The sequence below is a fragment of the Canis lupus genome, chromosome 21 (assembly GCF_011100685.1).
Source record: "Canis lupus familiaris isolate Mischka breed German Shepherd chromosome 21, alternate assembly UU_Cfam_GSD_1.0, whole genome shotgun sequence".
NCBI lineage: Eukaryota > Metazoa > Chordata > Mammalia > Carnivora > Canidae > Canis > Canis lupus.
This window is the reverse complement of record NC_049242.1, coordinates 22,871,499-22,898,870: the sequence shown is the minus strand read 5'-3', so window position 1 is coordinate 22,898,870 and position 27,372 is coordinate 22,871,499. Positions and strand designations below refer to the sequence as shown.

General features: G+C 37.8%; 1 protein-coding gene and 1 pseudogene across 6 annotated transcripts in view; both read left to right on the top strand.

Moving 5' to 3' along the window:
• Positions 1–27,372, top strand: part of UVRAG (UV radiation resistance associated) — a 313,277-nt gene that overhangs the window by 38,135 nt on the left and 247,770 nt on the right. For all 6 annotated transcript variants that reach the window (XR_005375642.1, XR_005375643.1, XM_038568582.1 and 3 more), the window contains exons 4-5: positions 13,766–13,927; positions 22,479–22,553. Coding sequence is in view for 4 of the 6 variants with exons in the window: in XM_038568582.1 (XP_038424510.1) it covers positions 13,766–13,927; positions 22,479–22,553 (237 nt within the window). In the remaining 2 variants the exon portion in view is untranslated. The remainder of the gene's footprint in view (positions 1–13,765; positions 13,928–22,478; positions 22,554–27,372) is intronic.
• On the top strand, positions 8,855–13,356 carry LOC119864913 (annotated as a pseudogene).

The window sequence follows — 27,372 nt, the reverse complement described above, 5'->3', positions numbered from 1 at the left end:
CTCTTTTTTTTATGTCACCTGTTTTATTTTCCTTAGAGTATTCATCACTCTTAGAAACTGTTGTTCACTCATTTGTGTTGATTATCTGTCTCTTACCTAGTAGAAATGAGTTCCATGAGAACAGGGACCTTGTCTAGAGTCTAGAATAGTATAGATGCTTAGTAAATGGATATCAGTGATGTGTTATGTTTATAGAATCCTTTTATATATATGTTCCATTTTGATCCTTAGAACAGCCTGTGAGGAGATGAGGTAGACCTTAAGAAACTGATATTCAGAGAGGCCCAACAACTTTGGCAGTCAGATAACTGTAGGACCAGATCCCAAGTCCAGACCTGTCTTCAGGTCTCTGCTACCCTTTCCTTCTTTATTAAGCTGCCTTCCAAATGCCTCTAAAATAGCATAATAAATTTGGATCCTATGCCAGGCAGTTTTCTTGAGCCCATCTCCGAGGATCTCTAATCAACCAGAACAGCTCTTATTTATTCTGCATATATTAAATGGCATATGAAATGACTAGCACAATGCCTGACACACAGTGGCTAATGAGTCAGTATTTGTTTCTCTTCCTCTCCTGGCTCAGGTGAAAATAGAAGTGTCCTACAGACCAGGGAGAGCTGGGGAGGAGTGGGTGGTTGAAGGGGCAGGTAGAATAGAATTTTACCTTGATTTATTATGCCCCCCCCTTTTTAAAAAGATTTTATTTATTTATTCATGAGAGAGAGAGAGAGAGAGAGAGAGGGGCAGAGACACAGGCCGAGGGAGAAGCAGGGAGCCCGACATGGGACTTGATCCCGTGTCTCCAGGATCACGCCCTGGGCTGATGGTGGTGTTAAACCGCTGATCCACCCGGGGCAGCCCTCTGCCCCCTTTTGGATAGTCAAAGCTCTAGCTGGGAATGGTTTTAGAAAATCCTGTTACTTTTTCATCTGGCTTTGTGTCATAGTGGACCCTTTGCTAATCGTGCTACTTCAGTGTATTGTTCTACATTATTGTATTGTATTTATTTGCTATTCACTTGACTGTCAAGTTCATATTTCTAAACAGCATCTCTTTGAAGATGCTCATCTCTTAATTCTTCAGCTCTTTTCAGTTCCTATCTTCCATTGCTTCTGAAATGTTTATGAGGTTGTGATATCTTTATGTCTGGTGTACTTAGGTTGAATAAATAAATGTTTTATAAAAATATTGTAGAATGGATTTCAGACAAGGGAGAGATTTGGGCAAAAGACTTCTAAGGTCCTTTTAGCTGGCAGTTTGTCCTACAGTTATTTCCTGGGGATTCCACTTGCAGTATTTGCATCCATTGTGATTGTTCATGAACATTTCCTCTCTCAAAGTAGCTGAAAGCTTTTGGAGGTCAGGAGACCACTTGAATATCTTTATGTGCCTCTAGCTCCCAGTGTACTTCTTGGGAGCTGTTGGATAAATGTTGATTTATGTTGATGTTACCTTTTAAGGATATTCTTTGAGGTTATGATATTTCCGGCAAGGATTGTCTTTTCTTTCTTATAGCTTAGTACAGGTTTGATAAACTGCAATTCATTTCTTCTTTTCTCTTGGAAAGGACTCTTCCTTCTTTGTTTTTTGCTAAATCATTGTGACTGGTTCAGATTGATGGGCATTGAACACCACAGGAGTTAACAACCTCAAAGAATATGCTGGAGATGGCACATTGTTGTCACCTGCTTGCTGTTCTGAAGAACCACAGATGAGCAAAATTTGTTGGTGTTTTTCCCTGTTTAGGAGTTGGTGATTCTTAAGCCATTATGATATTTGGTGAATAGAGTCAGTGATTTAAATGCTCTCATTCCTCCTGGTTACCCATTTAGTGCTTGGCAGGTAGAAGATGCTCATGTTTCTTAATGAATGGATTCCTCCATAAATATGTTTATTGACTGGCTTCTAAGTTATATCCTGAATGCCTAATCCTCAGTTAGCTATTAAAAATTAGGCAAAGTAATGCTTCATTTATTTCTAGCTGAAGCTTTGGGTATATTTTCACTCTGGTGAACTAAGTTAGACTCTGGTGAGCTTGTGAGTATTCTTCTTTTACTCTTATAACTTTAAGGCTTCAACTGTTTTCCCTGTGTTTGTATTTTTAGCTTGGTCCCAGACCAGAGTGGCTGGTTTTGCCATTGTGATGTCAAAGGAAACATGGAAAATGGACACAGGTTAAAAAGAATGTTTTCGCCCAAAGATTAAACTGTCCTTACGTACCTATTCCATGCATCTTTCTAACTCTTGAGCACCTCAGATTGGTGCTGCAGTGCTGCCAGTGTTCTATGCTCTGCCCAGTACATTTGCCACTGGCCACATATGGCTACTGAGCGTTTGTAATGTGGTTAAGTAATACCGGGGAACTAATGTTTTAATTTTACTTAATTTTAATTTAAATAGCCACAAGTGGGGATGCCTCAGTGGCTCAGTGGTTGAGCGTCTGCCTTTGGCTCAGAGCATGATCCCAGGGTCCTGGGATCGAGTTCCGTATTGGCTCCCCATAGGGAGCTTGCTTCTCCCTCTGCCTGTGTCTCTGCCTCTCTCTATGTCTCTCATGAATAAATAAATAACATCTTAAAAAAAAAAAAGCCACAAGTGGCTAATAGATATTGTATTGAACAGCACAGTTCTGGACTTTTCTGAAGAGCTTTCTTATAATCTGTAACATCAGCAGAAGAGATTTCCCTTTTTCTGTGCTTTGAAAAAACATAACTTTGGGGGTGGCTCGGTGGCTCAGTGGGTTAAGGGACTGGCTCCTGATTTTGGTTCAGGTTGTAAGTTTGACCTCTTTGTCATGTTCCATGGTCAGTGTGGAATCTGCTTGAGATTCTCTCTGTTCCTGCTTGCACTCTCTCTCTCTCAAAAAAAAAAAAAAAAAAAAAATCGTTAAAAAACCAAACAACTGGCAGCTCCGGTGGCCCAGTGCCGCCGTCAGCCTGGGGTGTGATCCTGGGGACCCAGGATCGAGTCCCACGTCGGGCTCTCTGCATGGATGGAGCCTGCTTCTCCCTCGGCCTGTGTCTCTGCCTCTCTCTCTGTGTCTGTCATGAATAAATAAATAAAATCTTAAAAAAAAAAACAAAACCCAAAAAACAACCCAAACAACTTTGTACTTACACCACTTGTACCATTCTAAAACAGTGTAATACTGTTCATATGGTTATCTTAGCTTCTTTAATATATGTGTAAACCTTATAAAGGCAGGGACCTGTATGCTTCATCTTTATAACCTCCATAGTCATTGTGTGTGGTTTATATTTGTCAAATAAGTAAGAAAAGAAAATAGCCTAAGCCAAGTTGTCAGTTCTAAGATTCACCATTATTTTATGTTCACTAAGAAAAGTAAACCTTTCTAATTCAACTGAAACACAGGGCCTTGGTAATAGTTCTGAGTGAGTTGTGATTTGATCTTTTTTAGCCTCTTGTTACTTTGAAATTTCTTTTACCCATTTCAAGGTATTTAGCAATATTTCCTTCCCTTAGGTATAGTATACTTGACCTGTGATGGGAGTCTTTTGTATGTATCTCAGTAATAAAATAAAAATATGCTTCCTCAATCTGTGTGAATTTCATTAAGTCTTATAGAAAACGATAGATGAGATTTTTTCTTCATTGACAAATATTTGCTTCTCTCATATCAGATTCATGTTTTGTTTCTTTATGTGTAAGCCTTTTTGCCCACACAAAAACTTAATACTTTTTATTGAAGTTTAACACACATAAAAAAGAGTTTACAGATCTTAAGTATAAACTTGATGAATTTTCTGAAATTGAATACTGGTATAACCAGCATCCAGGTCAAGAAATAGAATATTTTTAGTGCCCCAGGAAGCCCCTTCGGTTACTACTACTATCCTGACTGAACATCGTTAATTAATTTTACCTACTTTTAAGTGTTACAGAAATGAAATCCAGTATGCACTCTTTGGTTTGTGACTTGTACTTTATATTGAGAGTCTCAACTATATATTGTAAGAGTCATTCATATTGTGGGTATATTTGTAGTTTGTTTATAATATTGCATTGTGTGAATGTACCAGAATTTATCAATTTTTCTGCTGGGCACTTGAGTGATTTCTAGTTCTGAGCTAATATGGTTAGTGCCACATTCTTGTATGTACCTGTTGGTTGAACATATGTATACATTTCTGTTGGGATACATATCTAGGAGTGGACCTGCAGGGAATATGCATATGATCCACTTTTATATATTGTCAAATAGTTTTCTCAAATTATTGTTTCATTTACACTCTTACCAGTAGTCTATTAGAGTTCTGGGTTATTCTACATTGTTGCAATCACTTGCCGCTTTTTTAATCTTTTGAATTTAAAATTTTGGTAGATAGTATATACAGGTTTTTGTTTGTTTCAATTTAAACCCAGAGAGATATTTTATTTTTTAATTTATCTTGAATTAATTAACATATAATGTATTATTAGTTTCAGAGACAGGGAGATATTTTAAATGACAATTAAACTCAGCACATATAGTGCTGACAGCAGTGTGCCTAACTTCAGTGTGCCTAACTTAAGAGTTTAAGAACAGTTGTTTTTACTATTGTGCATGTAGAGACAGTGACACCTGGTGATTGCTCCCTGGTGGTCAAAAACAGTAGAACCTTATTGATCCTAACGTTTCTTTTTTTTTTCTTTTTATTTTTTTGATCCTAACATTTCTAAATTAAAATTCATCTTACAATGTGAAGGAAAGAGCATGTTAGAGTTAATGACAAATTGGACTATATTAGGTGGTAATAAGAATAATGGAGTAATATAAAGAAGAATAAAGAAGTATCTGGCAGGGGTGACTGCTGGTTTTCTGTGATAGTGACATAGATGAAATGTCACATAGACAAAATCATTTGAAGACACCCGAAAAAAGTGAGGGAACAAGCTTATGTGGGGGAAGACTATTGCAGGCCAAGAAACAGGATGTACAAAGGCAGGTGTGTAACTGTGGTCTTTAAGAACTGGCTAAGAAGCTAGTATGGCTGGGGTAGGGTGGGTTGAACACCTTGCTAGGCAAGTATGACAACAGGGGCAGAGGGATTGAGGATCAGGGAACGATGGAAATGTTCTGGAGATATGGGAGCTGATAGCCAAGGGCTGGCTATCAGGAGAGATTCGGGCAGGGATACAGTTACATGTCACACAAAATTAGGGGTATCTGGTAGACAAAGTCACTGAACGCAGTTATATTTCTATTTTCTTAGGTCTCTAGTATGGTACTTCACTCAGAGGAGTCCAATAAATGTCTACTGCATTTAGTAACTGATAATCCACCTTTGATGAGCTAGATAGTGGAGATGTGTCTCCCAACTTACAAATCAGAGTCAAGTTTCCTCTCAGATATACTTAGCATAGAACAATTAGTTGTTAGTGTACAATTCAACTTTAAAGGTCTCTGGCTTTAGCTAGCCATATTTTCTAAACCATCTGTTCACTTTGGGATTTTTGTTGTTCAGGAAGAGATTAGATTGAAAGATCATTGATTTTTTTTTTTAAAGATTTTATTTATTCATGAGAGAGAGAGAGAGAGAGAGAGAGAGAGGCAGGGACGCAGGCAGAGGGAGAAGCAGGCTCCATGCAGGGAGCCCGATGTGAGACCTGATCCCAGGACTCTAGGATCACACCCTGGGCTGAAGGCAGGTGCCAAACTGCGGAGCCACCCAGGGATTCCGAAGGATCATTGATTAATAACTAAAATGATTGAAGTAGTAAGAATGGAAGTAACTAAATTCTCTAAAATTGATTTTATATATTCCCAGAAATACAAATTATGTACAAACCCACATGCACCCATTTTAACAATTATAAACTTGATCATTAGATACTTTTACAAAACGGGAGTTTTTAAACCTTTATTACAAAATTAAAAACCTCATGGTAGGGTAAGAGGAGTAGTAGTTTGGGTGTGTGTTGAAATTTGTTCATGTGTGTTTTTTAATAAATAAGAGGTTCAATTATAAACTACCCATGTAATTCTAGTAGTATGTTGGATGCATGATGTACATTGTTTCTTATCTTAATAACAGTGCTACAAGGTAATATATATGCCTGTTTGATAGTTAGGGAAACTGAGGTTTGGACAGACTGAACAACTTACTCTAAGCCCCAGCTAGTAGCGACTGGTAAAACCGATGTTGGATAGTTCCGCTCTTTTACAGCATTTTGCTGCCTCTCTTATATTATACTTCCTTAAACTTCCTTCCTTCAGCTGATTAAATGTCTGCTAGAGGTCTAGGAGAGGTCAATGATGGGCCTTATAATTGAATAAGCGAGGTCTAGAACATATATTTTTAGGGAAAGCATGGGACATAATTATCAGAATCATTAACTTTGGTTGGAGTTTTGACTGTCTGAGTGGTTTTTTTATTTATTTATTTATTTATTTATTTATTTATTTATTTATTTATTTATTTATTTTAAGATTTATTTATTTATTTATTCAGGGTGGGGGGCAGAGACACAGGCAGAGGGAGAAGCAGGCTCCATGCAGGGAGCCCAGTGCGGGAGATCCCGGGATCCCAGGATCACGCCCTGAGCTGAAGGCAGGCGCTAAACCTCTGAGCCATCCAGGCATCCCAGGAAAGTAATTTCTAAGTTGATATGTAAAGGATGAGTAGAGATGAATTAGTGGAAGAGATTTTATTGGGCTGAGGAGTAACTACTGCTTATAAAATCAGCAGGCAATTCCCAAGAGTTATCTTGTATGTTTTGACAAATTGTTATGAATTCCCAAGTTGTGTTTCTGGACCATACATTTGTTACTGGGTGATAAGAACAGTGATCGTTTGTGAATGTTTTGAAATTTCTTTGTGCAAGTGTGTTTCTTTAATAAATAAGCTGCCATTGAGCAGTGTTACGGAGAAGTTGTCCTGGCTAAATATTGAGTTTAGATTCTCTTGTGGGTAGTGAGGAGGTAGTGAACTTTTCAAAGCCACAAATACCCTAATATTCTGTTGCTGTACTTTTAGTGAACATGGTGTGGGTCCCTAGATTGTCTTAGTGCTTGAAGAATTTGTTCCATGTAGAAAATGGGCTGACATGTCTAGGTTAAATAAAATAGAAATCATCTGGGTCTTTACAGTAACATGGTTGGGCACTAAAATCTTTGAATGTTTGGAGACTCTCTGGCAGTGTCTGAATGTACCAGCTCAGGAGTTAATGCGTACTGTCTGGCAGCTATTTCATGAAAGTATAAAGGAAGGTCATTGTAATGAGACAACTGACAATAGCTGTGCTGTACTAACGTTGTATTGACTTAGAAAGGAGACCCAGGTCATCTCTTCGATCATATGAAGTAACTTCACAACACTACCCTCACTTTCAAAGGCTTTGGATTTATTCGAGAATGAAGTTATTTACAAATATTTAATGCAGCACCTGCTTCCCAAGTCCTCCCTCTCCCCGATGCAATATATTCACCAATTCCTTCTTTTTTTTCACTTTGGAAAAGGGTGGTCATTTCATGCTTTTTCTGGTGCTTTATCACTTTGAGAATGAGCATTTGAAATTTTGTTATGTCATGATCTAGAGCACACGTACTTTTGTTGAGAGATGGTCGTACACATAGGAGAGTAAATGGCTACCATTTCAGGTGGTATAATTTGAAAGCTAGGAAGGTCCTCCAGTGTCTGCTTTTTAGACTTTAAGGCCTAAAATTACAGCATGAAAAGATACCTTTATTTGATTTATTGCTGCAGCCCCCTCCTTCTAAGATGCTGTATTTTTTCTGCTATTGGGTCTTTAACAAATATAGTTTCATTACCTTTTTATTGAGATAGAGCATGCATTGCAGTAAAGGGCACATATAATAGCCCAGATCAAGAAGTTGAACGTTATCAGCACCTTTTGTGTTTTCCCTCTAGTCACTACCTTCTCCAAAGGAGAACCACTGACTTGACTTTGAGCACCATCTGTTAGTTTTGCTTATTTTTGAACATGTATTTCTACACACACACACACACATACAGCATGTTCTCTTTTGCCTAGTGTTACATATGTGAGATTCATCCATATTGTTGCACGTAGTAGTTTATGAACTCTAATGACATGTCCTTTGGTGAACATGTGTATGAATTTCATTGCTGTTAGATATATACTTAGGAGTGGAATCAAGTGCTGGGTCATAGGTTATTTTCATCTTTAGTGGATACTGCCAATAGTTTTTCAAAATGGTTATACTGATAACTTCCCTAGCAGCAGTGTGAGGGTTTTAGTTGCTCTATATCCTTCTTCAAACTTGTTATTACTATTACTGCTTTTAAATAAAGTGCATGTTCTGGAAAATTATGCCAACTAATGCCAATTAGGAATAAACATTCTATGCAGGGACTTGACACTTTTTTTAAGTTTATAGGATATATTTGATCTGACTTGTTAGTTTAAGTAGCTTTGTTTCCATGCTTCTTGTTTTTGACTATTCAAGGATAGTGGAGTTGGTGGTCTGTTGAATTCCAGTTAGAGGAAATGTTATCATTTGAATTTTTTATATCTGTATCACATTTTTTTTGGTCCCCCTCCCCTCCCTTCCTATTTAGGGGACATTATTTACCTTTTTCTCATTGACTGGAGCTTATCATGAGGAACATCACATCTTCTTCTAGAGTCATCTTTCAGGGGCTGCCTAGGACATAAAACTCAATTGCTTTATACTAAATGATCCCCAGCAGCGTGGCCTACCTCATACACAAAAGTTACCTAATGTTATCACTATCTTTTTGTTTTATTTTTCGTTGTTATCATGTCTTTTAAGTCAGATATGTAGACTTTGACTTCCTGCTCCAGAAATAACCAAATGCATGATGTTGACAAGTTACTTAATGGTTTTTTAAGTAATTTTCTACCCAACATGGGGCTCACACTCAACAACCCTGAAACCAAGAATCTGGTAGACTGACTAAGCCAACCAGGTGCCCTGAAAGATCCTTCAGTGTAGCTGCTTGTTATTCTCGAGCTGTGTGTCCTGCCACTCTTGTGTTGTGCATTCCAGGAGTTTTCTTAGCTCCCTGACCACACCTTACTCACTATATCACGCTGTTGAGCCTTTGTTTATTGTGTTCTTTACACCTGAAAGTCTTTATTTTAACCTGGGGAAATTCTGTTTGTCCTTTAAAAGCCAAGTTGCACAGCCTCTGTGGTGATGTCTTTCCCCTATTCCTCAAAGTTTATTATTTCCCTTCTGTGCTACTGTATAGCCTTGTGCATAATTCTATAACTGAACTTTTCATGAAATGATGTAATTAGGGGTTTGAATCTAACAAGTTGGAAATACTTTGAAGACACTGTTTATGTTTCAGTTCTTAATAATTGTGTCTTAAGTGTTGAATAAATAAGTGTATACCATATGAAGCCGTATTATCGTATATCCTCCTTTTAATGACTATAATAAATAAGGAGCGAAATTCAGAAGTACTGGTGTTCATTCTGAGGAGCTGCATGCAGGATGGACTTCCCTTGTAGGTCAGGGCCGGCCAGTGCTCTCTCTGGAGGAGCCTGGAGAACAAGCAGAGCTGTGAGGGGGACTCACTGAGATGGCTTAGGGATCTGTTTCTGCTGGCTTTGGCTGGAGAAGAGCTGAGTCTGTTCCCTTTCCGGCCTTGTCAGGATGGAGAATTCAGAGCCCTCCTAAGGGCTGTTGTCATCTGCTGAACCCCGACTTGTGTGTCTGGTGCTTTGGGGTATCGTCCTCTGGGAAAGGCTTATTATCGCGTTTTACAGAGGAGGAAACAAACTCGGAGAGGCTAAAAAGGCTCTCCAGCTCACCACACTAACGTGACCTTGGTTGGTGGGTTGTTGTTGTTGTTTTTAAAATTCATGTATTTATTCATGAGAGGCCCAGAGAGAGAGGCAGGGACACAGGCAGAGGGAGAAGCAGGCTCCTCACAGGGAGCCCAGCGTGGGACTTGATCTCGCATCCCGGGATCACGTCCTGAGCCGAAGATACCTGCTCAGCCACTGAGCCACCCAGACGCCCCTGGTTTGGTTTTTGTTGGTTTTAAGACCGTTGGAAAAAAAAAAATAATAATAAAATTAAAAAAAAAAAAAAAAAAAAAAAAGACCGTTGGGACCCCCGTAGGTCCTGGCCCTCTTTTCCCTTCCCTCACACTCTCCCTGGGTGACCTGGCTCCTGACGTGGCTGCTGCTTCCACCTCTGCCTCTTCTCTGGGCTCCAGACTGCCCCCCCTCCCCGCCCCCACGTCTGCGCTCACTCCTCCCAAAGGCATCTGGAGGCTGGAGTTCAAGTGGGGCCTCTTGGTTCTCTTGGCCGGGGTACCCCGCCCCCACACTGCATCCCTTAGCCTCTGCCAGCCTCCCCCTGCACGGAAAGTGGCCGTTACCTGCCCGGGTGTGTGAGACAGAAACCCAGGAGACATTCTCGATTCCTCCCTTACCTGGCGCCTCACCTTCACCCTCAGCCAGCTGTCACATCTTGTTCCAAAACACCTCTCCCTTACATGTCCTGGCTCCATTCTCCATGTCGCAGAGTGTCACCTGCAGGCACCCCTGCACGAGCCTCTTTACTGATGTTTCTCCTGTTGGTTGGTTCACTCAGCAAATGGTGCTTGGGTGCGCAGGTACTATTTACTGGTATACCTCATTTTATTGTACTTTGCAGATAATGTGCTTTTAAAAAATGAATGTTTATAGAAACTGGGCTTTGAGCAAGTGTGTTGGTACCATGTTCCCCCAAAACATTTGCATGCTTCCTGTCTCTGTGTCATGTTTTAGTGATTCTCACAATATTTCAAAATTTTCATTATGATTATACTTGCTTTGGTGATCTGTGATATTGCTATCACAATTATTCTGGGGCACCATGCACTGCACCCATATAAGACAGTGAACTTAATTGATAAATGTTCTGTGTGTTCTAACTGCTCCACCAGTACCATTCCTCCAACTCTGTCCCTCTCCTCAGGCATCTCCCTATTCCCCTAGATACAACAATATTGAAATTAGGGCAACTAATAGCCCTACAGTGGCCTCTTAAGCATTTAAATGAAAGGGACAGTTACATGCCTTTCTAAATCACAAGCTAGAAACGATTAAGCTTAGTGAGGAGAGCATATTGAAAGCCAAGATATACTGAAAGCTAGGCCTCTTGCACCAAACTGTTAGCCAAGTTGTGAATGTATAGGAAAAGGTTTTTCTTGGGGAGGCACTAAATTAACTTTATAATAATTTTTAATATATCCTCAACATTTATATCTGAATTTTCTTTTTTTTCATTTTTTTATTGAAGTTGGATTTGCCAACATATAGTATAACACCCAGTGCTCATCCCATCAAGTGCCCTTCCAGTGTCTGTCACTCAGTTATCCCATCCCTCCTGCCCACCTCCCCTTCCAAAACCCTTTGTGTGTTTCCCAGAGTTAAGAGTCTCTCATGTTTTGTCACCCTCTCTGATTTTTCCCACTCAGTTCCCGTCCTTTCCCTTATAATCCCTTTCACTATTTCTCATATTCCCTGTATGAGTGAAACCATATGATAAATGTCCTTTTCCGACTGACTGACTTCACTCAGCATAATACCCCCTCAGTTTAGAGGAAAAGTTCTTGAAGGAAATTGAAAGTGCTACTTCAGTGAACACCCAGTGATCAAGTGAAACAGCCTTATTGCTGATGTGGAGAAAGTTTGAGAGGTCTAGATATAAGATCAGATCAGCTACAACATTCCTTTAAATCTAAGTATAATCCAGAGCAAGGCCCTAGCTCTCTTCAATTACATGAAGGCTGGGAGACCTGAGGAAGCTGCAGAGGAAAAGTGTGAAGCTAGCAGAGGTTGGTTCATGAGGTTTAAGGAAAGAAGCCACGTCCATAACATAGAAGTGCATGGTGAAGCAGTGAGGGCTGATGTAGAATGTGCCGCAAATTATCTAGAAGACTGGTGAAGATAATTAATGAAGGTGGCTACACTAAACAATAGATTTTCAGTGCAGATGAAACAGCCTTCTTATTGGAAAAAGGTGCCATCTAGGACTTTCACAGCTAGAGAAATCAGTGCCTGGCTTCAAAGCTTCAAAAGGACAGGCTGACTTCCTTGTTAGGGGCTAATGCTGTTGGTGACTTCAAGCTGAAGCCAATGTCATTTACCATTTTGAAAATCCTGGGGTCCTTAAAAGTTATGCTAAATGTACTCTGCCTTTGCTTTAAAATGGGAACAAGAAAGCCTGAATGGTAGCACATCTGTTTACCATATGATTTCATAAATATTTTTAATTTTTTTAAAATTTATTTATGATAGTCACACACACACAGAGAGAGAGAGAGGCAGAGACATAGGCAGAGGGAGAAGCAGGCTCCATGCACCGGGAGCCCAACGTGGGATTCGATCCCGGGTCTCCAGGATCGCGCCCTGGGCCAAAGGCAGGCGCCAAACCACTGCGCCACCCAGGGATCCCGATTTCATAAATATTTTAAGCCCACTGTTGAGATCTCAGAAGAAGATCCCTTTCAAGATATTAGTTCTCATTGACAATGCACCTGGCCACCTGAGAATTCTGATAGAGATGTGCAAGGAAATTAGTGTTGTTTTTGTAACTGCTAACACAACATCCATTCTGTAGCCCATATGGAACAAGGAGTCATTTCAACTTTCTAGTTTTTACTATTTAAGAAATACAATTTGTAAGGCTATAGCTGCTATAGATAGTGATTCCTCTGCTGGATCTGGGCAAAGTCCATCGAAAACCTTCCAGAAAGGATTCACTATTCTAGATACCATTAAGACCATTTGTGATTCATGGGAAGAGGTCAAAGTAATATTAACAGAAGTTTGGAAGAAGCTGATTCCAAACCTAATAGATGATTGTGAGGGATTCAGGACTGGAGTGGAGGCAATAACTGCAGATGTGGTGGAAATAACAAGAAAACTAGCATGAGAAGTGGAGTCTGAAGATGTGACTGAATTGATGCATTTCATGATCAGACTTGAGTAGATGAGCAGTTACTTCTTATGGTTGAGCAAATAAAGTGGTTTCTTGAGAAGGCATCTACTGTTGGTGAAGCTGCTATGAAGATGGTTGAAATGACAACAAAGGACTTAGAATATTACATAAACTTAGTTGATAAAGTAGTGGTAGGTTTGAGAGGATTGATTGTATTTTTGAAAAACGTTTTACAGGGGGTAAAATGCTACCAAACAGCATCGTGTGCCAGAGAAATTGTTCATGAAGGAAGAGTCAATCAATGCAGCAAACTTTGTGGTCTTATTTTAAGATATTGCCACAGCTACCCCATCCTTCAGCAACCACCACCCTGATGAGTCAGTAGCCATCAACACTGAGGCAAGACCCTCCACCAGCAGAGATTATGACTTGCAGAAAACTCAGATGATGGGTCCTTTTTTTAAATTAAAAAAAAATTATTTTTGATGGTTACATTTTTAAGCAATAAAGTACTTTTTAATTAAGGTATGTACATTGTATATTTTTAGGCATAATGTTATTATACACATAATAGACTGGACTGTGATATAGTATAAACATAACTTTTATATACACTGAGAAACCAAAAGATTCGTTTGACTTGCTTTCCTGTGATACTTGCTTTATTGTTGTGGTCTGGGACCAAACTTGCAATTATCTCTGAGGTACCATTATCACCCCTGTTGTGTTAATTAGGTGTCTTCTTGGTTCATTTAAGTTTCCAATTTGATATATTTTTGAGGTCTTTTGGTTTTCAAAAACAAAATGATTTATAACTTAATTGAAATACCTGTAAACAAATTAGAGTCTTCATGCTTTCCTTTCCATCAACAGAATCCAACGTGGCGGAGTCTCGATTTTGGAATAATCCCGGACCGTCTTGATACATCCGTGTCTTGTTTCGTGGTGAAGATATGGGGTGGAAAGGAGGACATTTACCAGCTTTTGATTGAATGGAAAGTCTGTTTGGATGGGCTGAAATATTTGGGTCAGCAGGTAATTTTTAGACTATAGTTTTGAGTATTTGTCTTCTCTAAATTAACCTATCTAACCTTTCTGTAGATTCTTCAGATTCTACATTTCCGATTATAGAGAGAGAACTTTTATGATTATTTATTTAATTGTAGAAACTTTGAGTCATTGCCAAGTTTAGAAAATAATTTTTAATAGAAGAAACTTACGAAGAAGCACCCTAAGCTTCTAATTTAAGAAGATTTTTTTTTTTTCAGGAAAGAATATGCTTTCCCATTTCATTGTACTTCTTCTGTTTTATTGGTTATTCCCTCATAGAATCTAAAAATGAAGTTGCAAATATAGAACATACTTTTATGACCCGTAGAGTTGGATTATTTTGGGAAGAAGGAGAGCTACTGTTTATTGAGTACAGGGCTGACAAATCCCTAGCTTGTATAGCACTCCTAAGCCCCTATGAGTGAGGTAGTTATTGGATCATAAGACTCTTCTAGCTGAGCTGATAAGTAGCTCCGTAATCCCTTTGGACACAGTGTTCTGGGATGCAGCTAGCAATATATCAGGATTGCTTATGATATGAAACCTTCTTACCATCCTCTGACGTAGGTTATTACACTTAATATTTATACCAGCCTTGTGAAGGTTGGTATTAGTGCCCTTATTTTCCAGATGGGAAAATTCAGATCACACTGGTAGGTAGAGTTAGGATTTTTTTTTTTTAATTTATTTACTAAATGAGATTTTATTTATTTGAGAGAGAGAGAGAGAGAGAGAGAGTGAAAGCGAGAAAGAGCATGAGCCAGGGGAGGGGCAGAGGGAGAGTGAGAAGCAGGTTCTCAGCTGAGCAGGGATCCCAATGCAGGCTTGATCCCAGGACCCTTTGATCATGATCTGAGCCAAAGACAGATGCTCAATTGACTGAGCCAGCCAGCGCCCCTGGAGCTAGGTTTTAAATCCAGGCCTGGCTGACTTACAAATTCATTCTTTGTGCTGTACCACACTGATATATAACATGTAGTTCTTGGTAACCACCCAACAATCTTGGAATGATGCTTTGTCTATTTGTGATACCTGTGGGACTACTGTTAATGGTAACTCCGAAATATTAGTCATATCTATAAATATCCTTGATGTTTCTTAATATTTACTCAATATAGACTTTCTGGTTTGTTTATTTATTCATTCATTCATTCATTCATTCATTCATTCATTTGTTTATTTATTTAGAGTATATGTGTTCATGTGAATGGTGGTGGGGGTGGGAGGGACCTGGGGGGAAAGAGAGAGATTGAGAGAGAGAGAGAGAATCTTAAGTGCAGAGCCTGAAGCTCAATTTCATGACCCTGGAATTACCTGAGCTGAAATCAGCAGTTGGACGCTTAACCAACTGAGCCACTCAGGTTCCCTTCCTTCCTTCCTTCCTTCCTTCCTTCCTTCCTTCCTTCCTTCCTTCCTTCCTTCCTTCCTTCCTTCCTTCCTTTCTTTCTTTCTTTCTGCCTTTTTTTTTGCTTTCTTTTATTTTTATTTTTTTGCTTTTTTTTTTTTGCTTTCTTTCTTTTAAAGAAACTATTTAATTCTACATATTTTTCTTTCACATTAAAAAATCCCTCTATTCTCATTTTGCTTACCATATACTTTATTTTGTGTCCTCCTATAGTGACCAGAAGAATGCATATAATAGATATTTTCTATAACTAAATTCTAACCACTCTATAATCTTTTTTGTTTTTATATTTTTCCCTCTGTTCTAGGACTGGTCTCAGTGAAAATTTATAAAATAATGACTTTTGGCTTAGGGCCTTTCTCCTCTCTTTCAGTATGAGATACTTGTTGCCTTTTACTGGCCAGTTAGAACCTTGCAGTGAGGTGTATACTCTGTCTTCCCACATACCATAGTTGGCTGTGGATAGACGATGGTATCGAGCACTTGTCTTTCTTCTGAAAGTACCTACATTTCATGGAGGATGATGCTTCTTAATGTTAGAGTTGTATTGACTGTATAGTCTGGTAGGGGAGTTTTGAGCCAAAGAAGGTGGCCTTCGTGCTTTTCAACCCACATATTCCTTAGGTAGTGATCTTCTTGGAATACTCACCTGTGTTTATGTTGAACCTGTCCTAACTTGAGAGAGTCAGCTTTCGGGTGTCTTCTTATAAAGCTGGTTATGTCGGTATAATGGAGAACAAAAGAAATAGAAAACTTGTTTTTTAAGCCAGTTAGAAACTTAATATCATTATAGAAAGTCAAAACTCACCTACGAAATAGGTATAACAAGTAACATGCTACTAGAAAATCAGATAAAATAGAATTACAAATTTTCAGAGGAAAGCAAGACTAAGATGTATCAGGAAAATAGCCAGAATTACTTAGGTTCAGTGATAGATCATTTACTTTCTACCAGGCATTATTCTTACTGTTAAGGATCCAGAGATGGGTAAGACAAGATCCTTAGACTTGGTAAACTGATGATTGATGAATACCTGCATAGTACCATCCTGTTTTGATTACTGTAGCTTTGTAATATAATTTGGATGAGTGTATGGAAGAGTTATTTAGACAAGCGTGGATAGAGTCAGGGAGGGCTGACTTTTGAATGAATTTTTTTTTATAAGTCAGGTTTGTTGAGGTGTAATGTATATACAGTGAAATGCACCCTTTTAAGGTATGCAGTTCAGTGGGTTTGACAAATATATTAAGTCTAGTAACCATCACAATGAATAATGCTGCTGTGAATATTTAAATATAAGTCTTTACGTTGACATTTGTTGTCACTTCCTTTGAGTAAATACATAGAAGTGGAATTTCTGGGTCTAGTGGAAAGTGCATGTTGAAATTTATAAGAAGCTCCCAAATTGTTTTCCATTCTGGTGGGTTTTAGCCATTCCAACGGATTTGAAGTAGTATCTTATTGTGATTTTTTTTAAGTTTTAGTTTTAATTACTCAGTGTTCATCATGACAAGTGCACTCCTTAATCCCCATCACCTATTTCACCCATCCCCCACTTTCCTCTGGTAACCACCAATTTTTTTCTCTATAGCTAAGAGTCTGTTTCTTGGTTTGTCTCTTTCTTTCCCCTGCTTTGCTCGTTTGTTTCATTTCTTAAATTCTCCAAATGAGTGAAATCATATGGTATTTGTCTTTTTCTCATTGATTTCACTTAGCATTATATTTTCTAGCTCCATCCCTATCATTGCAAGTGGCAAGATTTCATTCTTTTTTTTTTTTTTACAGCTGATACATATGTGTATATATATATATTTATCAGTCAATGGACACTTTAGCTGCTTCCATATCTTGATCATTGTAAATAAATCTGCTCTAAGCACAGGGATGCATATATCCTTTTGAATTAGTGTTTTTGTATTATTTGGGTAAATATTTGATAGTGCAATTGCTAGATCACAGGGTAGTTCTATTTTTAACCTTTTGATGAAACTCAATACTGTTTTCCACAGTGGCTACACTAGTTTGCATCCCACCTACAGTGCACAAGTGTTCCTTTTTCTCCACGTCCTTGCCAACACCTGTTATTTCTTGTGTTGTTGATTTTAGCCATTCTGAACAAGTGTGAGGTGATATCTCATTGTAGTTTTTGTTTATATTTCCCTGATGGTAAGTGATGATGAGCATCTTTTCTTGTAACTGTTGGCCATTTGTATGTCTTTGGAGAAATGTCTATTCATGTCTTCTGTCCATCTTTTAATTGGATTATTTGCTTTTTGGGTATTGAGTTTTATAAATTCTTTATATATTTTGGATACCAATCCTTTATTGGATATGTCATTTGTAAATATCTTCTCCCATTTTATAGGTTGCCTTTTACTTTTGTTGATTTTTTTTTTTTTTTTTTTTTTTTTTTGCTGTGCAGAAACTTTTTATTTTGATATAGTCCCAATAGTTTATTTTTGTTTTTGTTTTCCTTGTCTCAGGGGATCTATGTAAAGAAAAGTTGTTAGAGCCAATATCAGAGAAATTACTGCCTGTACTCTTTTCTAGGATTTTTATGGTTTCAGGTCTCAAATTTAGGTCTTTAATCCATTTTGAATTTATTTTTATGTATGGTATAAGAAAGTCCAATTTCATTCTTTTGCATGTTCATGTCTAGTTTTCCTTACACCATTTGCTGAAGATACTGTCTTTCCCCATTGGATGTTCTTTCCTGCTTTGTTGAAGATTAATTGACCATATAATTGTGGGTTTATTTCTAGATATTCTATTCTGTTCCATTGATCTATGTGTCTTTTTTTGTGCCAGTACTATACTGTTTTAAATATACGGCTTTGTAATATAATGTAAAGTCCAGGATTATGATGCTTCCAGATTTGCTTTTCTTTTCCTGAAAAGCTTGCTTGAATTGCTTTAGCTATTCAGTCTTTTGTGGTTCCATACAAATTTTAGGTTTTCTGTTAAAAATACTTTTGGTATTTTGACAGGGATTGCATTAAAAATGTAGATTGTGGGGATCCCTGGGTGGCTCAGCGGTTTAGCGCCTGCCTTCAGCCCAGGGCGTGATTGTGGAGTCCTGGGATCGAGTCCCACGTCAGTCTCCTTGCATGGAGCCTGCTTCTCCCTCTGCCTGTGGGTCTGCCTCTCTCACTCTCTCTCTTTCTCTCTGTGTCTCTCATGAATAAATAAATAAAATCTTAAAAAAAAATGTAGATTGCTTTGAATAGTATAGACGTTTTAACAACATTTGTTCTTCCAATCCATGAGCATGGAATTTGGAATGTCTTTCCATTTCTTTGTGTCTTCAATTTCTTTCATCAGTTTTCTTTTTTAAAGATTTTATTTATTTATTCATGAGAGACACACAGAGAGAGGCAGAGACATAGGTAGAGGGAGAAGCAGGCTCTCCACAGGGAGCCTGATGTGGCACTTGATCCCAGGACCCTAGGATCACAACCTGAGCCAAAGGCAGATGCTCAACCACTGAGCCACCCAGGTGCCCCTTAATAGTGTTTTATAGTTTTCAGAATACAGGTTCTTCACCTCTTTAGATTGTTTCCTAGGTATCTTATTATTTTGGGTGTAAATGAAATGGTTTTCTTAGTTTCTCTTTCTGCTGTTTCATTAGAATCTTGTAGAATCTTGTGATTTTAATTTGAACTTCTCTAGTGATTAAGTCATGTTGAGCAATACAAAAAATGTTTATTTGTCATCATTCTTTCTCTCACCCCTTTTTTGGTGAAATGTTTATTTAGATCTTTTGCCTACTTTTTATTGGCTGTTTGAATTCTCATTATTGGGTTGTAAAATTTCTGTATGTATTCTAGATAGGAGTCAGTTCTTTATAAGATAGTTATTTTCTGCCAGTCTGTGGCTTGTCCTTTTGTTTAAGTGTCATTTAAATGATCGAAGTTTATCAGTATTGATAAAGTCCACTATATTGTTTTTTCTTTTATGTTTCATGCTCTTTGTGTCTTATCTAAGACATCTTTGCCTAATCATAGGTCACACAGATTTTTTTCCATGGGGTTTTTTCCTCGTGGAGTTTTATAGTATTAGGCTTTATGTTTATGTCTATGATAATTTTGGATTAACTTATATTTAAGGTATAAGGCACATTGTTTTGCAGATTGGTTAACATTTGTCTCTGCACTCTGTTGTTAGAGCTGTTATTTCTCCATTGAATTACCTTGTTATCTTTGTTGAAAATCAGTTTTTAAAAAATAATTTGTGGGAGTCTGTTTCTGGACTCTCTTCTATTTCATTGATCGACAGGTCTGTCTTTATTCCAATACCACATTGTCTTGAATACTGTAGTTTTACACCTCATGAATACAGATAATGTCAATCCTTCAACTTTGATCTTGTTTTCAGAATTGTTCTGGCTATTCTAGATCTCTTGCCTTTAAATATACATTCTAGATTTAATTAATTTGTGAATTCTACAAAAATCTAAGAAAATTTGGGGAGAGTTGACATCTTACTAGTATCAGATGTTTCAGTCTGTGGACATGATATATTTCTCCATTTGTGAAAATCTTTGATTTCACTCATCAGCATTTGGTACTTTTCACTATACAGATCTTGCACATATTTTGTTAGATTTGGACTTGTGGATTCTATGTTTTTTTATGCTAGTTTAAATGCTATTTAAAAATATTTCTATTTCCAATTATTGTAGCTAGTATAATAGAAACATCTCTGTATTGAACGTGTATTCTGTGACTTTGTTAAACTCATTTATTAGATCTAGTAGTTTTTTGGTAGACTCCTTTTGTAAATTGCTATGTAGGGAATCATGTCTCTGAATAGATGGTTTAATTTCTTCCTAATGAATATGTCTTTTTTTCTTGTCGTTTCATTGGTGAAGACCTCAGTACAATGTTGAATAGAAATGAGTAGATTGGGCAACTTTGTTTTTTTTTACTGATGCTGTGTAAAACTATTCAGTCTTTCATTATTAAGTATAATATTAGCTATAAATTTTGTAGACACTTTATCAGGTTGAGGAAATTTCCTTTCATATGGAAATACATTTGTGAGTATTTTATTAAGATTTCTTTCATCTGTATCCATGGGAGATACTTCTCTTGTACTTCTCTTGTATTGTCCTTGTCCAATTTATTTATTTATTTTTTTTAAAAGGCCTTATTTATTTATTCATGAGAGAGAGAGAGAGAGGCAGAGACACAGGCATAGGGAGAAGCAGGCTCTGTATGGGGAGCCTGATGTGGGACTCAGGACTCAATCCCAGGACTTTGGGATCGCACCCTGAGCCAAGGGCAGCTGCTGAACCGCTGAGCCATCCTTGTCCAATTTAGTATGAGAGTAATGCTGGTCTTGTAAAATGGATTGGGAAGCCTTTACTCTTCTGTTTTCTGGAGGAATTTGTGTAAAATTGCTATTATTCCACAAATGTTTGACAGAATTCTTCAGTGAACCCATGTGGGTGTTAAGATTTCCCTGTGGGAAAGTTTAAAAGCCTGACTTGTTACTTTATTTGATATGGGGCTATATTTAGATTATCTATCTTCTTATGTGAGCTTTGATAGTTTGTCTTCCAAAGAATTTGTTAGTTTCACCTAAGATTTCAAATTTATAAGCATAAAAGTTTCCACAGTATTACTATACTTTATATCCTTGTAATGTATATAGGCTACATAATGATCCTTTCCTCTGTCATTCTTGCTATTGGTAATTTCTGTCTCATCTCTTTCTTCTCTTGATCACTCTGCCTAGAGATTTATCCATTTTTGTAGGTTTTCAAAGAACTAGTTTTTGGTTTCATTGTTTATTGTTATTGTTTTCAGTCTCACTGATTTCTGATTTTATCCTTATAATTTTCTTTCTTTTGCTTGCTTTGGGTTTACTTTGTTCCTCTTTACTAGTTTAAGGTAGGATTTTGCATTACTGTTTGGAGACTTCTCTTTTCTAAAGTAAGCATTTACTAAATTTTCCCCTAAGCCTTCCTTTAACTGTGACTCACAAACTTTGGTGATGTATATTCATTTTCATTCAATTCAAAATATTTTCTAATTTCCCTTTTATTTCTTCGTAACCCAGGGGTTATTTAGAGATATAGTGTTTAATTTTCAAACATATGTGGATTTTCCAGGGATCCTTCTTTTGTTGATTTTTGATTGAACTCTTTTGAGTTTAGAGAAAATAGTTTGTTTGATTTCAGTCATTTAAGCTTTTTTTTGAGATTTATTTTATGGCCTAGAATATAGAATCTCTTTTTGGTGAATGTTTCCTGTACATGTGATGTGTATTCTATTGTCATTGAATGGAATGTTTTGCAGATATCAGGTTAAATTGATTGATAATCTTGAGTGAAATTTGGATATGTTGGATTTAGCCAGGGGAATTGGGGGTAGGCACAGAAGTATGGTATCACAGAGCATAAACAAATTCATTAATTTTAATTGAGGAAACTAGAGTCCAGAGTAATGATGCAATTTAGATACTATCTTTAAACTGCCTTTTTGAAAATAGAAAATAATATTAATGTTTTATGTTTTTTCTAGGACTTCATGGTTTTTTAAGGACTTTTACAGACTAAGTGGATTGTGTTTTCTTTGAGATCACAGAATGTATAGTATGTCTATACTATACATTTGAATCATTTGTATTTCAGAAGTAGCCTTTCCATAGCAATCTCAAGAAGTATTTATAGGGATCCCTGGGTGGCGCAGCGGTTTGGCGCCTGCCTTTGGCCCAGGGCGCGATCCTGGAGACCCGGGATCGAATCCCACATCAGGCTCCTGGTGCATGGAGCCTGCTTCTCCCTCTGCCTATGTCTCTGCCTCTCTTTCTCTCTCTCTCTGTGACTATCATAAATAAATAAAAATTAAAAAAAAAATTAAAAAAAAAAGAAGTATTTATAGAAAATATATGTGAATGATCATGCCTGTAATCTCATGTGATGATTTTGTGAGCCCTTTGACTAAAGCAGGAAGCTCTCATTTGATTACCTGGTCTTAGGACAAATGATATGTTTTTAGCTGGCTTGTTAGATTAGTCAGCCTATTTCTCAGCATTGAAGTAGGTCTTGTAAGTGTCATGCTCTAATCATATTAAAACTTAATTGGAATGAGAAGAACTGATAGTGTGTTTTTCTTCTTTCTTAGATTCATGCCCGCAACCAAAATGAAATAATTTTTGGGTTGAATGATGGCTACTATGGTGCTCCGTTTGAACATAAGGTAAGAGGATTTTCCTAGTGCTGTGAATTTTGTTTAGTGTAGCTGTGCTTTGACATATAGTATGTAAAAAAGCTATGTGTAAATAGAATCTTCCTTTAAGTATCATTCTAAGTTTGTTTAGTGTAGCTTAGGGTGAATGAATGCTTTTTAAAGTGAATATTCATTTTGTAACCACCCCAGTTTATCTTTTCTAAATTCAGATGATTAATTTACCTATGAGGAAATCGGGCTGTTTGCTCTTATTCTGTGTAATTCTTTGGAGGATTAGAACAGAATGGTGAATTTTGATTAAGTACAATACAATTTTATTAAATGTTTCAGATACCTTTTACACTTTCAGTAAATTTAAGAAACTGTGAGTACAGTGTTATTATAGTCAGTGCTGTCTCTATAGCTAAAAGCAGTTAGAGAAAGGAAAGAGAAGGTAATTCATATTTACTAAGTACCTACTATCTGTGTTACTGTGCCAGGTGATTTATGTTCTTTATCCCACTTAATACCAGCCACAAACCAGTGAGGTGAGTTTTCTACACTACTTGCTCTTAGTGACCACATTGTTTCATAATTCTTCATTGTGTGAAATTCTGTTGCTGGAATGCTCCATTCATTCAGCAGCTATTTATTGAGTACCTGCTGTATGTCAGCTATTGTGCCCTCTCTGTAAGTGCTAAAGGTATTTTGGTAAGCAAATGGATATTTTCCAGCAGGAGTGCGTGGAGGAGACAAACACTGGTAAAGTAACCTAACATGTGCTATAAAAGCATGCAAAAAGTGCTATAAAAGCATGCAATAAGGGCCTTACTTACACTGTAGGGACTCAAGAAAGACCTTTTGGAGAACTAGGCTTTTAAGACTATAATCCAAGGATAAGTGGAAATGAACCAGGTACAGAGAGTGGGGGCTGAATGGGAGAGCCTTCCAGCAGAGGAGGTTGGGATGTTCGAAGGCCATGAAGTGGAAGGGCACATGGTGGGTTTTAGGGATTAAAGGAAGGTCAGAGTGATAAGGAGGAGTGATATCAGATGAGGCTGGACAGGAAGGCAGGGGCCACATCATATAGAATCTTTTAAAGGATTTTATCCTAAGAGCAGTGAATTGTGTTGAAGGATTTTTTTAGCATGGCAGAGATATAATTTGATTTGTGTTTTAACAATTTCGCTCTGTCTGTGTTAAAGACTGTAGAAGAAGTAAGAATACATGTGGAAAGACAGAAAGGAGGATTGTGTAGTATATCAGGTAAGAGATGCTATCTGGATACTTTGAAATACTTTGGAACAGTGTTATAGCAGAATAGAGAGAAGATGGATTAGGAAAGTTTTAGGAGGTAAAAATCTTTAGGACCTGCTATGCTTTGAATTTAGGGTATAAGGAAAAAGAAGGTGTTGAGGATGACTTTTGGGTTCCTGGCTTGGGTAAAATAATGGGATGGATAAGTGTTCCAGGCACTGGGAGAACTAAGGACACTGAGGGAAGACCAGGTTTGGTGGAGGCAGATTGAGAGCTGAGATTTGATCAGACGGATTTTGAGATGCCTTCAAGATATCCATGTGCAGATGGAGTTCAGGGGAATTAGAGTTATAAATGTGGAGGGTGGGGGGCAATGGCACATGGTCACTGAAATGGTAAGTTCAGACTAGGGACAAGCTGGACAGTGAGAAAAAAAAGGGGGGTTTGATAACTATGCCTTGAGGACCTCCAGCTGTTAAGGGCTAAATAAAGGAGGAGGCTTTGGAAAAGTTGCCTGAGAAAAAGTGATGAGAGATGTATAAGGAAAAGAGTGGGGAATCTCATAGGATCTCAGAGGCCGAAGAAAAAGAGGTTTTTTGGGGGGTTGGTTTTTGGCTTTTAAGGGGAGGGAGTGGTCAAATAAGATGAAGACTGAAAATTGCCCATTGGATTTGGCAAAATTGAAGGTATTCTGGGTGACTTCATTAAATTGAGTTCAAACTTCTGAGTAGCTTTTTAAAATTTATTTGAAGCCCTTATATTTTGAGTTCCTAAAGTTTGTCAACACTGTGTATACCTTTGACATAAGAACTACTACTTTATAACTCTTTCTTCCTTTGTTGGATAGATCCTCTAACCTGTAAGCATCTTAAGGACAGATTTGTATATGTAATTTTGAATTCCCAGTACCTCTCACAGTTCTTGAGACATTGTATTTGCTTAGTAAAGATGCTTGATTTAATGAGAGAATTATGGGATTGCTACTCTTTTTGTTGCAGTGCCCCAGTTATAGGGTTAACCATCCAAGACTCTGCTGAGGGATTAAGTTCCTCTTGCAACTGGTGACTAGCTCACCATCTAGCACAATATCGGGTACATAATATTAAAGCAAATATTTATTGAATGTTACTGTGTCTCAAACACTTTTAAGAGCTTTATATTTGGGGACGCCTGGGTGGCTCAGCAGTTGAGCGTCTGCCTTCAGCTCAAGGTGTGATCCCCGAGATCCGGGATCAAGTACTGCATCGGGCTCCTTGCAGGAAGCCTGCTTCTTCCTCTGCCTGTGACTCCGCCCCTCTCTGTGTGTCTCTCATGAATAAATAAAATCTTAAAAAAAAAAAAAAAGAAGAGGTTTATATGTGTTACTCTATTTAATCTCCTTAAGAGATTGCATAGTCTTGGGCAGCCCAGGTGGCTCAGCGGTTTAGCGCCACCTTCGGCCTTCGGCCTGATCCTGGGGACCTGGGATCAAGTCCCATGTCGGGCTCCCTGCATGGAGCCTGGTTCTCCCTCTGTCTATGTCTCTACCCCTTCCCCCCACCCTGTGTCTCTCATGAATAAATAAATAAAATCTTAAAAAAAAAAAAAAAGATTGCATAGTCAGTACTAATACTGTTAGTAATTGAGGTTTTGTTATTTGTTTATTTTTATTTTTTAAAGATTTTATTTATTCATGAAAGACACAGAGAGAGGCAAAGACACAGGGAGAGGGAGAAGCAGGTTCCCTGTAGGGAGCCCGATGCAGAACTCAATCCCAGGACTGTGGGATCACACCCTGAGCTAATGGCAGATGCTCAATCACTGAGCCACCCAGACGTCCCAGTAATTGAGCTTTGGATAGCCAATGACTAATACCCTTTTCTTCTCCCCCCGAGTTTGGAAAAAGTTTAGAAATAAGACAGGTGATATATAAATGGAAATCAGAATATTGGCTTTATTACTAATAAATTAATTGGTAAACATGGCTTAAATTCTACAACTAAGAAAGCTGGTATATACTTCCTCCCAAATTGAAACTTCCCCTCAAAAAAACAAGAAAATAAGCAAAACTGGGATCTTCCCTTTACTGGGACAAAGTCTAATCCTTCAAGCCAAAAGCAGAATTTATGTGTGTTGTAGGCAGGCTATTCTGACCGGAAGGGAACCTGGAAAGAACTGATGCCATCATACCCCGTTTCATCTCCCAACCTCAGTAGTCAGATAAGTCCTCTCTGCCTATCCTGGAGAGGAATGGGTGAAGAACATAGAGAAGCTGGAAATGTTCTTTTTAGGACATGGGAAATGGAGTGGGACATCTTTTGCCTATATGGAAACATGAGTGCAGAGTGTTCCCCCTGAATATAATAATAATAAATAATAATAATGGCAGCTAATGTTCAGTGAGCTAATAATAATGACAGGTACTATTCTAAGTGGTTTGCATAATTTACCTCACTTGAACCTCACAATTGTCTTTACAGAAGAGGAAGGCTGCACACAGAAGTTAAGTAACTTTCTCAAGATTATGGAGCTACTAAGTAGCAGAGCTGGGATTTCAAGACCAAATGGTCAATAAAAGTTTGTTGAATATATATTATTGTAATAAGTGGTATATTTTATTCTAGCAGTTAGTGAATTTTATAAATTTAGAAGCACAGCCTTATCTTACCACTGTGCCAGCTTTCAGATAAACATCTGACATAGAGTTTGAACCTTAAAAAGCATTAGTTTTCGTTTTTAAAGAAAGCCATAAAGAATGTTTCCAGTCAAGATAGCCTTGTAAGTGCGCACTTTGAGACCTTCCACTGGCCAAACAAAAGGAATGGTTGGTTTAAAAGAAAAAAAAAAAAAGCCAAAAAACAACCCCCCCCTCCCAAACAAACAAACAAAAACCCCAGTGATTGGTGAAATCTGAGAAATTTAAAGGGACATACCTTGCTAAAGCAAAGAAATAAAAAGCAAGAAAATAAACCTCTCTGGAACAGAAATGGAATGGAACACGAAGAAGTAGGCAGAAGCAGAAGCCTAGTCCTTGAAAGGTGTGCTCCTCTGGGTGAAATGAACATGAAATGAGCACAAAGCTGAGATAGGATTCTCCCTATTACAGAAGAAGGCTGGGAAAAAAAAAAAAGACATCATAGAGAAACTAAAGATATTTAAGAAAAAATTTTAAAAGGAGAAATATTTAAAGTGAGCAGGGAATGGAAATATTACCTACAAATTAGACTGACAGCAGACTTTGCATCAGTAACAGTGTCAGGAGAAATCATCCTCAAAGTGCTCTTAACTATTAAATGTATAATTCTTTTTTTTTTTTTTTGAGGTTTTATTTATTTATTCATGAGAGACACGGAGAGAGAGGCAGAGACACACACAGGGAGAGGAAGAAACAAGCTCCATGTAGGGAGCCTGATGTGGCACTCGATCCCAGAACCCCGGGATCATGCCCTGAGCCAAAGGCAGACACTCAACCACTGAGCCACTCAGGCATCCCAAATGTATAGTTCTTTTTCTAGTAAACTTTCAGTTGAGAGCGAGAGTGAAAGAGAGACAATTTTAAAGACACACAGATTGAGAATTTACTGCCCATAGCCCCTTTATCTATACTGAATAG